Source organism: Lepidochelys kempii, chromosome 9, assembly GCF_965140285.1.
Source record: "Lepidochelys kempii isolate rLepKem1 chromosome 9, rLepKem1.hap1, whole genome shotgun sequence".
NCBI lineage: Eukaryota > Metazoa > Chordata > Testudines > Cheloniidae > Lepidochelys > Lepidochelys kempii.
The window spans coordinates 64,924,612-64,936,838 of record NC_136388.1 but is presented as its reverse complement, the minus strand read 5'-3'; the positions used below and the strand labels follow the sequence as shown (position 1 = coordinate 64,936,838).

At 42.1% G+C, this 12,227-nt stretch overlaps 1 protein-coding gene across 3 annotated transcripts in view; it reads left to right on the top strand.

Annotated features, from left to right (window-relative positions):
- CENPI (centromere protein I) overlaps positions 1-12,227 on the top strand; it is a 28,830-nt gene continuing 16,603 nt past the window's right edge. Inside the window, exons 1-11 of one of the 3 annotated variants that reach the window (XM_073360815.2) lie at positions 1-187; positions 1,555-1,927; positions 2,345-2,482; positions 4,569-4,687; positions 5,360-5,467; positions 7,083-7,131; positions 7,571-7,617; positions 9,130-9,219; positions 11,243-11,371; positions 11,664-11,828; positions 12,097-12,217. In XM_073360815.2, coding sequence (XP_073216916.1) covers positions 1,708-1,927; positions 2,345-2,482; positions 4,569-4,687; positions 5,360-5,467; positions 7,083-7,131; positions 7,571-7,617; positions 9,130-9,219; positions 11,243-11,371; positions 11,664-11,828; positions 12,097-12,217 — 1,186 coding nt within the window. In that variant the 5' untranslated portion in view covers positions 1-187; positions 1,555-1,707. Of the gene's footprint in view, positions 188-1,554; positions 1,928-2,344; positions 2,483-4,568; positions 4,688-5,359; positions 5,468-7,082; positions 7,132-7,570; positions 7,618-9,129; positions 9,220-11,242; positions 11,372-11,663; positions 11,829-12,096; positions 12,218-12,227 lie in introns of those variants that run through there. The other 2 variants (XM_073360816.2, XM_073360817.2) reach the window with 2 other exon arrangements.

Sequence of the window (12,227 nt, the reverse complement as noted above, 5' to 3'; positions counted from 1 at the left end):
CATTGACGCTCTGATGAGGTCAGTTTTTGCCGACCAATCCGCACCCGAGGGCTCCGCACGCGTGCGCAATGATCATCTCCTCTCTCTCTGCTCCCTTACAATTGCGATCTGCGCATGTTTGGGGAGTGGCGCGGGGGTTTGAATTGATCGGACGGTTAAAAAAAAAAACCGGTACCAGTGGAGTCAGGTAAAGTGGGGGTGTTACCATGGCAGCGTGGGCAGCCACCTGAGGACGTAGATACTCGGGGGACAGGCGTGTTACCAGGGGGCCGGTCGGTGACCCTCTCCGTGCCCGGGGGGGTGAGGGAAGCGGGGGCCGACAGTTCTCGTGCAGGGCCCAAGGGCTTGCGGCGCAGAAGAGCTGGGGACCTCGCGGTCCTGTCCAGGGTCGGGCTCTGAGCGCCGCTGGGGCCGGGGCAGCTCCGAGCAGCCCAGAGGCCTTTGGGTGCTCCATGCAGAGGGCCCTGCTGCAGGGGTGTGCTGCGGGGGCCGAGCAGTGGCCCAGGAGGTGGGGAGCGTGGGGTGAGCGCCCGCGGAGCAGGGATCACTAGACGCGTGGGCGATGGCCAGGCTCCTGCCTGATTTGACTGCTCACGGTCCTGTTTCTGTCTCTGCACCGTTCTTTCCCCCTTCACTGGAAATTCAGAACGGTGGGTTATTTAAAGGGGCCCTGTCAACTTGAATGTTTAAACGCTGATTAATTGTAGAATATATGTGCTATGTGTTATTAGATGCCTGTTTTTCTGCTCTGCTGCTGATGTATCTAAGAACCTTTCCAGCCAGGGGGAGTTTGGTGGGCTGGAGAGCCAACAATACCAAACTGCTCGTGCCTGGGGTAGAATAGTAATCCCTGGTGTCATTTCTGTGGTGGGCTAGCAAGCATTCTGCTTGGTGTTTTGGTCTGAGTGCTAGAGGAGAAAGTCAGACTGCAAGTGCTAATCCATAGAAAAGAGCCCGTGGTTGCAACCTCCCCTGCTACTTAACTTCCCCTTGAAGGGAAAGCCAGAGAACAACAAGAGGTAGCTTAAGGCAGGTCCCTGCAGGACAGGGAGATAAAAAATATCAAGTCTCTGGCTGTGGCAAAATTGCAAATTCTACCTTGTAGGGGGTCATAACTCACAAGTTGAGGGTCCTTGGGATGGAAAGTTGTCCCCAATAAAACAATAAAACTGACAGTGCACAAATGGTGCCAAATGCACAAAATAAACTGGAAAAATAATTTGATTATTTTTGCTAATGTTTTCAGTGTTATATATTACAATTGTAAATGTCTTTCAGACATTTAATTTTCAAGATGACATTTCCCTTTAAAAATCCCTACTTGTGAGCTTTCCTTCATCTTTCTCTGCTGGAGGGAAGAATTGGGCTTGTATGTACACACTGGATGGCCTGTGTATATAGGTACTCTTCTAACTGGATTATCTGACCTTTCTGGGGCACATGATGCTCTAAGTGGTTTATGGCCAGTCATAGTTACATTATGCTGGATCCTTTAGTGGGTTTTTTGGAAAGGCTCTGAAACCTGTGGATAAACTGACTTTCATCTTCTTGCAGGCAAGTGGCTCTTTGATGTTCTTCAACTGCTGGGGGTATATCTGGCTGTGGGGCCTTGATTTATATTCTTGCCTCTTTGGGGGAAAGATTTGGAACCAGACTGGCAGATGAGTGAGTACTTAATTCGCCCTTCCCAGCTGGGAGACTGAAGGGATGCAGCAAAGAGAGAATGCCAAGAATCCAAAGCAGACTTTGCAGGTTCGCCATAGTAGCTTCTCTGCATGGCAAATAGGAGAGAGAACAACTGGCCCAAAGACTCTGGACTTGAAAAGTGCACAGAAACATGAGAAGGAGAAGCAGCAATCTGCCAGTGACCAGGCAGGCAACAGCACACAAGACCATCTGGAGCAAGCTCTGACCTATTTTGAGAGAGGTAAGAGCAGTGATATGACTTTGCTTCTGATATTGAAAAGGGCACTATCAACTTGAAATCTAGTCCATTTTTAAATGAGATTAAAATAGTTTCACATACAATTTGAGTCCATCTGGCTGTTTTTGTGGTGTTATAATCATTTTTCCTATCTTGAGTCTCTTCTCTCTCTTCTTCTCTCCCCCCGCCCCCGCAATTGCTTTGTAAAACACCCAGACAGAGAAAACAAACTATACAGGGGAACCATTAATGGGAGCTGTGGGTGGACAGAAGCTTTTGAAAACCAGGGTGTTTTCTCTTAAAGTGGTAAACTATGAGCAGAAGACAGATTTGGGGACAGAATGCATGTGGACATACACATTTCTCAGGAGGCTGATTATTAGGATGCACTTTAATCCCTAAATTTTTTTCTTCTTTTAGTTAAAGACTACATTCCACTGAAAAAGAATGAGGTTCTGCAGAAACACTTGGCTACTGTGGAAAACATTGCCCTGCAGAGAGGATTATCCCCAGAAGGACTTGATGTGTTGCTGAATGTTGCACTCAGTGGCCACCTTGGTAAAACATTCAGAAATTGCTAGCATGTTCACTGTGAATGTGGGAGGGAAGGAAGACGCCACTTTTTTACCATATCCATGGCTTTGAGAGAATATGTTATGATGGTTATTTTGTCATGGTTTGTCCCTTACTGTAAATTTACAGCATCCTTAAAGTTCTTTAATGTAAATTCTGAGTTCTTGCTAAAATAAGTGCAGCAAACTTAGTAGGGACAGGGAATGCTTCAGATAAAAATTGCAAATATATATAAAAAAAATATTGGATTACTGCTTGTCTTCAAATTTTAAAAAATTACTGCTGTTTCACTTACTTTATAAAATCTCTTAAAGGCTTGTAGTCCCTAAAAACCTTTCTCTCCTCTTACATGCTGGGGATTGTTTGGGTTTCTTCTCCCTTGACATGCAACTGACATGACTGCTTATTTTTAGCTTCAACTTTTGCAATGTCTCATAGGGACAAAGGAAAGGAGTGTCGGTGCAGACTCGATAAGTGTGTTCTTCAAAATTACTGGCCATCATTTTTTTTTTAAATTGGTGATGAGCCAATGGATTTAAAACAAATAACAATCCTCTACCTCAAAAAACTAAAGATGCATGTTAGAGCGTGGAGGATATTTTTCTTCTGGTTATTACAACTTTAGTAGGTCCCTTTTTGTTGGCCTAAAATAATTGGTTCTTTACAAAACTAAATTGATGTGCAACTGACAATCTCACATTTTACATGTAGATAACATTACAAATCATAAGTGAAATTTTAAACACTTAATTCAGTTCTCACTCTTACTCTGATATTTTTACTTTTCCCTTATCCTGAGTAATCACGATAGACTAGTCAGTTTCACTTTCTAGCTCTGGTGTACTAGCACCATGTTGCAAATGTTGTAATGAATGCCATTCAATATACTCTATTTGAAATTTTGAAAAGAGCTAGGGAAATGTTTGTTGGTTTTATGTTTACAAAACTCAAATTTTAGTCCATATTTGACCTGCCAGGTTCATTTAAATTTTCCCTTATGTCAGACTGGCAGAGACCCTGGGGGAATTCGTCTTTCTCTGTAGCATGGGGCATAGGTCACTTGCAGGTTTAAACTAGTGTAAATTAGTAATTCTTTGTAACATTAAGTCTTAAATCATGGTTTGAGGACTTCAGTAACTTAACCAGAGGTTAGGGGCCCATTACAGGAATGGGCAGGTGAGGTCCTGTGGCCTGCAAGGTGCAGGAGGTCAGACTACATGGATCACAGTCGTCCCTTCTGACCTTTAAAGTCTATGAGTTTAAAATAGGCACACTAGTGCTTTACATCATAGACCAGTATTGAATAGTGTTGGCTTGTAGTCCAAGTCCCTTTCAAGCACTGTCAAGCTACTGACTCAGACACTGTATGGCAACAAAAGAACAGCTGCTAATGTGTGTGTTTTGTATTATTTTCTTATGTTGTTTGTTCCTTAGTCAAATATTAGCTATAAAGAATTCATGTTACTTTTGCCTGACTCTAGTATTTAAATAGTGTTTAGTTCTTTAACTAAAGTCCTGGGGTGGTCCAATTTTATGTCCACTAGACAATAACTGTAGTTAGGATGAACTTGGAACTGGCTAATAAAATAGGAAAGTGGTGGTGGTTTTAGCTTTCAGGCCACTTGGATTTATAATCTGAAATGGTTTCGGATACTCTGACCTTGTGCTGATTCAAAGGAAATTCCTTTTTTTCCTTCAGCTCATACTTCCATAATACTCCAGGTATCTAGGCTAATAAAGGCAGTATGCATGTCAACTGGCTGTATTTTTTTTCCTCTTAGTTATGCTACTGTAAATCCAGAGTAACTGCATTGAAGTTAATGGAGTTGCACGTCTGTAAAACTGGTGTGAGGAGAATCAGGTTCCTACTTTTTGACTATTAACCAGTCTTAAAGCTTTTTGTAAGAATTTTTTCCAGTAAGTCCTTGTTAAATTCTTTTTCCAGCCTGTGATAGCTGCAAATAGGTAAATAATCTGTCCCAGAAAGGACATAATGGTCTCACCTGCATATGACATGCCAAAGAACCTGGAACTTGAAGCAATGTCTCACTCTACATGGTCTCTTTTCTAGCTGATACAGTAAATAGTCGGATCTTGAAGTGCCTGATTCCAGCCTCAGTAATAGCAGAAAATTCAGTGGTTTCAGCAGTATCCTGGCTCTGTGTTGGCAAATGCTCTGGCAGCACCCAGGTAACTTTACAAACACTTGTAGTAGTAATAGCTACTGGGGACAGATGATTCAGAGCAGGCTGCTTGTAGGAAGAGGAAATCCAGAGGCTTAATGTGCATAGTCATCACATAGTTGGTACCCGTTAGCAAAACTGCAGAGAAGCCTAGCACTGGAATAGCAGGTCTTTAACAGAGTTCTGTACTTTTGAGTTTCTTAGGGAAGCTACTTACATCAAGATGTTCAATATGCCTGTGGTGTCAAACATTTCCCCAAAAGGCAGCAAGACGTTCCTGCCTATCATGATAATTCAAGGTCTGAACAAAATATGGCCTCTAATAATCCTTGAAGGTGCATAGATTGAAGCCTTTGTCTTGGAATCCCATAAATCTGACTGGTCTGCATGGGAGACTAGTCAGAGCAGTCTAAATTCAAGTGAACAGTTCCCTAGAGGTTAGCATGTGCTCAAAAACAGGGCACTTTTTTCATTCTAAGTTTAGTGTTTACTGCTCTCCCAAGCTTTAACACCATTACAAAGAGATTGGCTATACCAAACTTCAAAATGTTCCCTGGCTGCCTTGCTGATCTCAAGGAGGGTGTACAACTTTAAATAAATCATCTGGAATGGGGTGGTGTTCAGTCTGTCTGGTCTTTTCCCTCATTTACTGCAGGGTGATTCTCTTGTTTCACTGCAGCTGCTCTTCTTAAGATGGCTGATTGCAATGTTTGACTTCATTGATCACAAAGAAAAGCTTCATGCGCTCTACGGCTTCTTCTTCTGCTCCCTGCAAGATGAGAAGCTGGTAAGGAGAACAAGAGAATGTTCCTTTGGCTCTGAACGAATTTAGAGTGTTCACCTGAACTGTACGTCTCATTTATGCTGGTCAGGAGTAACTAGAGTGGAGCCCTTTCCTCTAGTGCTGGAGTATGTGTTTATAGTAGAGTGACTGGCCCTCTTCACTCTGCTTTTTTCCAATGATTCCAAAATTTCTTCTGAACCTAGGACACCCAGCATGGAAGTTCAACATAAGATTACTCTAGTTTGGGCACCTACAGCAAGGTTGTGTAAATGATTATCGAGGACTTCATGCTCTGTAACAAGAGCAGAGTGACAGTGAATGCTATCTCAGTTCCCAAGAGACAGTGTGACACTGCAGTGTCTAGCATTGCCTTTAATGTCAGGCAGCGAACAGGTAAAACCTCCAGGTCCCAGGATGGAACTGACTGCACACCTTAGGCAAAAAAAGAGTCTTTTAAAGCAATGTTTATTTAATAAACAGAATCCAAATGCTATTTCACCTAAGATAAATATAACTTAAGTGGGAATCAGGCAGTCGTGACTTTTTTTTATATGGTAGTTACAGAAGTATTTTATGGTCACCACCCATTGTTTCATGTCGGGAAGGTGTGAAATACTGATCTCTTCAGAACTGTACTTGGGGTCAGAAAAGCATGTAACATTTTCATATGTTGCCCTCTGGGACTGTTAGAAAACATCAAACAAATGAAGATACATAGAGTTCTATAGAAATTATGCTAGAAACCTATAGAATTTGAGAGAATGAGGCCATTTCTGTAGAATTTTTTAATGGACATAAGGAATACTCTAGCAGGAGCATCATTCTATTTCTGTAGGGTTTTTAAAAATATAGTATAGTGAGAGTATTTTCTATTAAATCCTATAGGTATTTTCCATGAGAGAGCAGACACATTAATTGCTGTTCATTGTGAAAAGTCCTGCATGATGTCTGTTGTTTAAAATGTACTGCAGTACAGTAGACTTATATCCTCTTTGGTGTATTTCCTGCAGTATGTTTGGCTGGTCTTGCTCAGCTTTGCTTGTGACCTCTGCTGAAAATTGGATTCCTACAACTGAATTCCTACTCTTTAGGAATAGGTCAGTTGAAAGTGCAGCAAAGATTAATATCTGGCACAGAGAAATCAATGCCAGACCCCCAGTGCATTTGCCTCAATTATAAGCGCTGATAAAAGAAGCTGTTTTTGATACAATAATTCATGTCCTTTTGCTCACCAACTTCTGAATTGATTAGCCCTCATTTGAGAAACAAGGGCCCTCTCCCAAATGGACCCTGACTGAACAGCTTCACCAAGGAATGTGCATAATGGTGTCAAATGAAACTATTGGCATACACATTGGTTGTCAGTTCTAATGCAGAATTGTACTGGCACTGTATACATATGACAGCAAGGACTTCTTTCTGAGGAATCTGGTGCATGTTCTGCATCCTGGGAACTGATTGAAGCACTTCAACCTCGGTATCTCAGCAGGATCCTGAGGAGATTTACTTCAGTATGAGATACCAGCCTGTTAGTTGTGTCCAGTGGAAGTAGTTTCTGAATTTAGCCTATTAACCATCCTGATGAATCAGATTGCTTACTGATCCTTTTTCTCTGCAGTGCCCCTATGTTTGTCATCTACTGTATCTGCTAACCAGAAGAGAGAGCGGTGAGTCCATTCCGTCAGCTTCCTGACTGCTCCTATGGCTCCAGTTGATTTGGTCATACAGAACATAAATATGCATTGACCATCCATTTGTGTGATACAGGGCTGGTTTAATGTGCTCAGAAAAGTGATGACCATTATCTTCCCCAGTGCTTTCTTCCTGCAGTGCTAACATGATGGCTTCAAAAATTCATCAATTTTAAGACCAGAAAGGACTCATTATACTCTTTTAGGCTGACTTGTATAACAGGCCAAAAACCCTTGACCAGTAATTTCTGCATAAAGCTGATGATTGGTCTGTCTGTTCCTGCTGTTTCTGCCCTTTTCCATGTGTAGCTTGATCTGTTTTGGTGTATTGGCTAAGAAGCTTCTCGTTTGTACCGAAATGTCTGATATGTTATATTCTACCCATAATGTTCTTAAATGTTTTTTCTTTTCACAGTTAAGCCTTTTCGTGTGAGGAGACTGGTAGATCTACAGGCAAAGATGGTGAGTCACTAGAAATCCTGAAACAAGTAAGCAAGGTAACTGGAATTAGGCTTACAACTCTTATGGTTAATGTTTTCACAGGAATGGCAGATATCATTGCAAAGGATGAGGTGGTTAGACTTCAAAACAGTAGCTTCCAGCCTTTGGATTGCCACAGTTTGCGCACACAGCTTGCCATTTAGCACAAGGGCTGTTCCAAACCTGCACACATCCCTAATTTGGACCTTGTGTCCCTTCCAAGCACCCACACAATGATACTTACAAAAAAGTTACAAAAATTACACATTTTACAGCTAGAGAAGATAAAATTAAACAAATTTGAAAGCCATCTCTTAGCTTCCCTTTTCCTTTCCTGCACTCTCTCTCTTATCTTCCACTCTCCTGTTCACTTCATATTTCTTATACTTCTGTAGCACTGTTATCCAAGAATATCAAAACAGTGGGCAGATATCGCCATTATATGAAAGGGAAACTGAGGCACAAATGCTGTGACCTGCTCATGGTACCCATGTCAGTATCAGAGCCAGGAATAAAGCCTGGGATGTTGATGCCAGGTCACTTCTTCTAACCACCAAACTGCTTCTTCTAACCCATACTTTTATTCTCTATACCTTTTTTCTTTCTGTTTGATCGGTTCTTTTTGTGTTCTCTCTTTCCCTTTGCTGCCAATCCCCTGTCTGCCCTTCTCTAGGTGTCCTCCATTTCCTTGTCTTCTCTTGCATCTATAATCAATCTTGGACAGCATTTATTTTCCTTTGTTACATACTCTTGCGTTAGACTCCCAACTGCAGCAACTTTTTGGTTATCTCAACATCTCTTTTCCCCATACTAGAAAGGTAGTGGGAACCTGAACCCAGAGGGAGGAGCAGCTACTGCTCTTTCCCTACCTCCTACAGGCAAACTGAGATTTTTAAAAGATCTACCAAGTGAGATCATGGACCGTAAAACACACTGATGGCTAACAAGCTGTCCAACATAGTATTAGAATGCAGACACAGAATATAAATGCAGACACAGAATGTAAATAATTTGGGAGAGAGCTTTAGTCTCTCCAACTATAACACTTCTGGGTTTTATTGACTCTGAAATGTTTCACACAGTGCAGGACATAGGGGGTGGAAAACTGAAAAATGTGAAAGATACTCAACACTTGGATGTTGAGGACTCTCTCTCTCTCCCTCCCTCCCTTCTTCCACCCACCAAAGCTATTGCCATTAAAATAGCTGTCTTCATCTTTATGTTGGATTCTCAGAATACAAAAATGCCAAGAAAATAATTTAACTTTTTAAAACCATCAAACTGTCCACTTTCAGCTATACTGTTTTTTATTAGGATCTGGCAATGGCAGGAAGCAAATAACTTGGGGCTCTGCTGCTGAAGTTTTTGCAGAGGTTAATTAGGACGGATGGCTTTCTGTTCGAAACTGCTCAAGGCCACTGAAGCATTAAAGACCAAGTCTCACTCTTGCTGTTTCTTATGGTGCACATTTTAACTCTTTTCTTTTTCTTCCAGGGAATGCAGCCTCACCTCCAGGCTCTGCTATCCCTGTACAAACTTTTCTGCCCTGAGCTGGTGTCTATAACTTTGCCTGCAAAGATGAAGGTGAGGAATGGAGTGACTCTCATGTGTCCGTGTTGGGATTAAAGTGTGTACTGTCCTTCCTACATAAGCAGCTTTGCCTCATAATTCAGTGGTGAAAGAATAATTCTGTACCCTCTCTCCACTCAGTAAAATGAAACCATTAGTTTTCAATGGAATTTCTACCATTTATTTATACTGAAATGAGAAGACCTATAAAACAATTCAGCAGAGAAGGGCACACAGCAAGCAGGTGTAACCGTGTCCTTACTCTCATCTTCCCTTGCCTGTTTCCCTCCTATTGTTGTACTCTTTTTATGTCTTGTAAATATGATCATAAGTGCTGTGGGGGAAGGTAATATCTTCCTATGAGTTTGCTGGGCATTGTCCAAACACCTTTGGGTGCTGCTGCAGCACAATAATAATAATGGAAGACACCAGTCAGAGTAAACATTAGATCGGGGGTTCTCAAACTTCATTGCACTGTGACCCCCTTCTGACAACAAAAATTACTACATGACCCCAGGATGGGGGACCAAAACCCGAGCCCCCCTGAGTCCCACTACCCCACGTGCGGGGGCCAAAGCATGAGCCCCACCACCCCAGGGAGAGGAAAAGCCAAAGCCCAAGGGCTTCAGCCCCAGACGGGGGGGGCTTGTAACCTGAGCCCCGCCGCCCAGGGCTGAAGCCCTCGGGTTTCAGCTTTGGCTACTCGCGGTGGGGCTCGGGCTTCGGCCCTGGGCCCCAGGAAGTCTAAGCAAACCCTGGAGACACCATTAAAATGGTGTTGCAACCCACTTTGGGGCCCTGACCCACAGTGAAAGTTTTAGCTATATGAAAAGTAATGGTGGGGAAGATTACAATGTGTTCTGAGGTGGATTAGGGGGAGTTTCAAGGTAGGAACAGACTGGATGGCTTTATTTTCATAAATGTTTGTGTGCTGTGTACGCAGCAAGGTATTTGGTGAAGTTAAGATATGTACATTGACTCTTATTTATATGCTTCATACTATACAAAGACCCCCAAGAACTCTGCAGCAAACAAAACCTACATTTTGCAGCAAGGCTGCCTGGTTTTTCTGGCACTCCAGTGAGGCAGATTTGTCCAGGTCTAAAAATTGAGGCTTTTACTAACTACAGTATGAAAGCAAGTTACACAATCAGTCAAGTTTTCTTTGTGGCATTTGTTTTAATGTTCATTTCAGATTATTTTACGTTGCCCCAAATTTGCAGTTTTCATTGTGCTGCAGATTTATCGGTGGGAGTAGATGGAACTTTTGGTACCCACACATGCATTGGAGATAGATATTTCCAGGCTTAGGCCAGTTCACCTCATAAATTTTTTTTAAATCTATTTTAGTTAAATTGGTTCATAAGGCAACTTTAGAGTTGCCACATTAGGGTTGGGGGCTTGCATTAATTAAGGGTTATGATTTAAAAACTGATTGTAACTTCAGTGGTGCAGACTTTGTTCAGATAAAGACTTATGCTGGCAATTTTGCATTTGGTTTGTATTTCAAAAGCTTTCTTCACAGCCATGATATTTAGAAACTTAATCCAATGTTCAATGAAAGCTGTGATTACCCAGTTCTCTTCTATGGTAGATCTCACTGCTGTTTGAATGCATGGGATCTTCACTATAAACACACACACATACCTGGGCGGGTTTTATTTAATACATGAAATACTTTAGATCCAGTCTTTATGAATGGACAGCATATCAGCATCAAGATCCTAAAATAGATGCAAATTCCTATGCTTTTGAGATCCCGGGGACTTTTTTTTCTTACCTTTTAGAGAAAGGTCATATGCCTTGAAAATTACTTACACATCTTTCAGATTGTAGTTAAAGGATAATGAGTCCAGAGAAATAAAAGCTGTACTGTACTGTGACAGAGAAACATAGCACCTTTAGGACTGTCAAGCGCAGTCCTTACAATAGAGCACATAAATGTCACTGTAGTGACATGTATCAAATTGGCAATTGATTTTTCTGTCACTCTGCCTTAGTTTGGCCTCACACATAGGTGCCTGGATTGTGTTTTCAGACCTACTTCAAGAACTCAGAAAGCCTGTGGAAGGCAGCAATCAACACCATAAGGCGAAGAAATCAGGGAACGTCTCCAACATCCCAGCAACTGATTCTAGGCACATGTCACCCTCAGTCCCGGAAAAGAGTAAGTTATGAGAACTTATGTGAATCCTAGACAATGCCAAGCATGCTGAATTGTGGAAAGGAGCTGGGGTCTGGATAGACATTGGGGAAGGTAGTGTAACTTAATGGGAAACTCTGCCTTTATATTGCAAGTCTGGGATATGATTCACAGGATAGCACTTTGCAGGATAGCGAGTGAGTGAGTGATTCCCAGTTTGGGCTAATATTGGTTGTCTTGTTTATAGTGTATTTATCTGACTGCACTGAAATCCTGTTTGCTACTATTAATTTTGGTTTCCTGTTTCTCTCTCCAGAAATGGAATACCCAGTTGATTTTGCCTGCATGCAGCACCAACACGAACAATCCAACTAGGAGCAAGGAGATCAACCATGCTGACATCCTCAATCACAGTGAATCTTTCCCAGTGGAGCAGCTACACACCTTCTCCCAGCTCTTACAGAACATCCACCGCCTAGAGGTGAGTGTCATGAAGGCCTCAGCATGAGCATGTGTAATCTTAAAGGTGACCCAGGGATATATATATCAATAACCTATTTATTGGGGAATAGGTGCACATGTTCTCCATCTCCAAAGGGATATACTATATTGGGGAGTGATATGAAAACCTGGGACCTGTGTGTATTCCCTGGTGGAAAGGGTTTGGACTACTCTGATAGTGTCAGCTTTGTTCTGGCACCTTTCAGAAGCAGACATTCAATAGCTGGTTGTCCTGGTTTCTCTTGCAGTTTCCTTCCCAGATGGGCTCAGTGCTGAGGAACTCCTTGCTGCTTCACTACATTAATTGTGTCAAAGATGAATCTATCTACTTGAGGCTCTACTATTGGATGGGCCAGACTCTTCAAGAAGGTAAGAACTT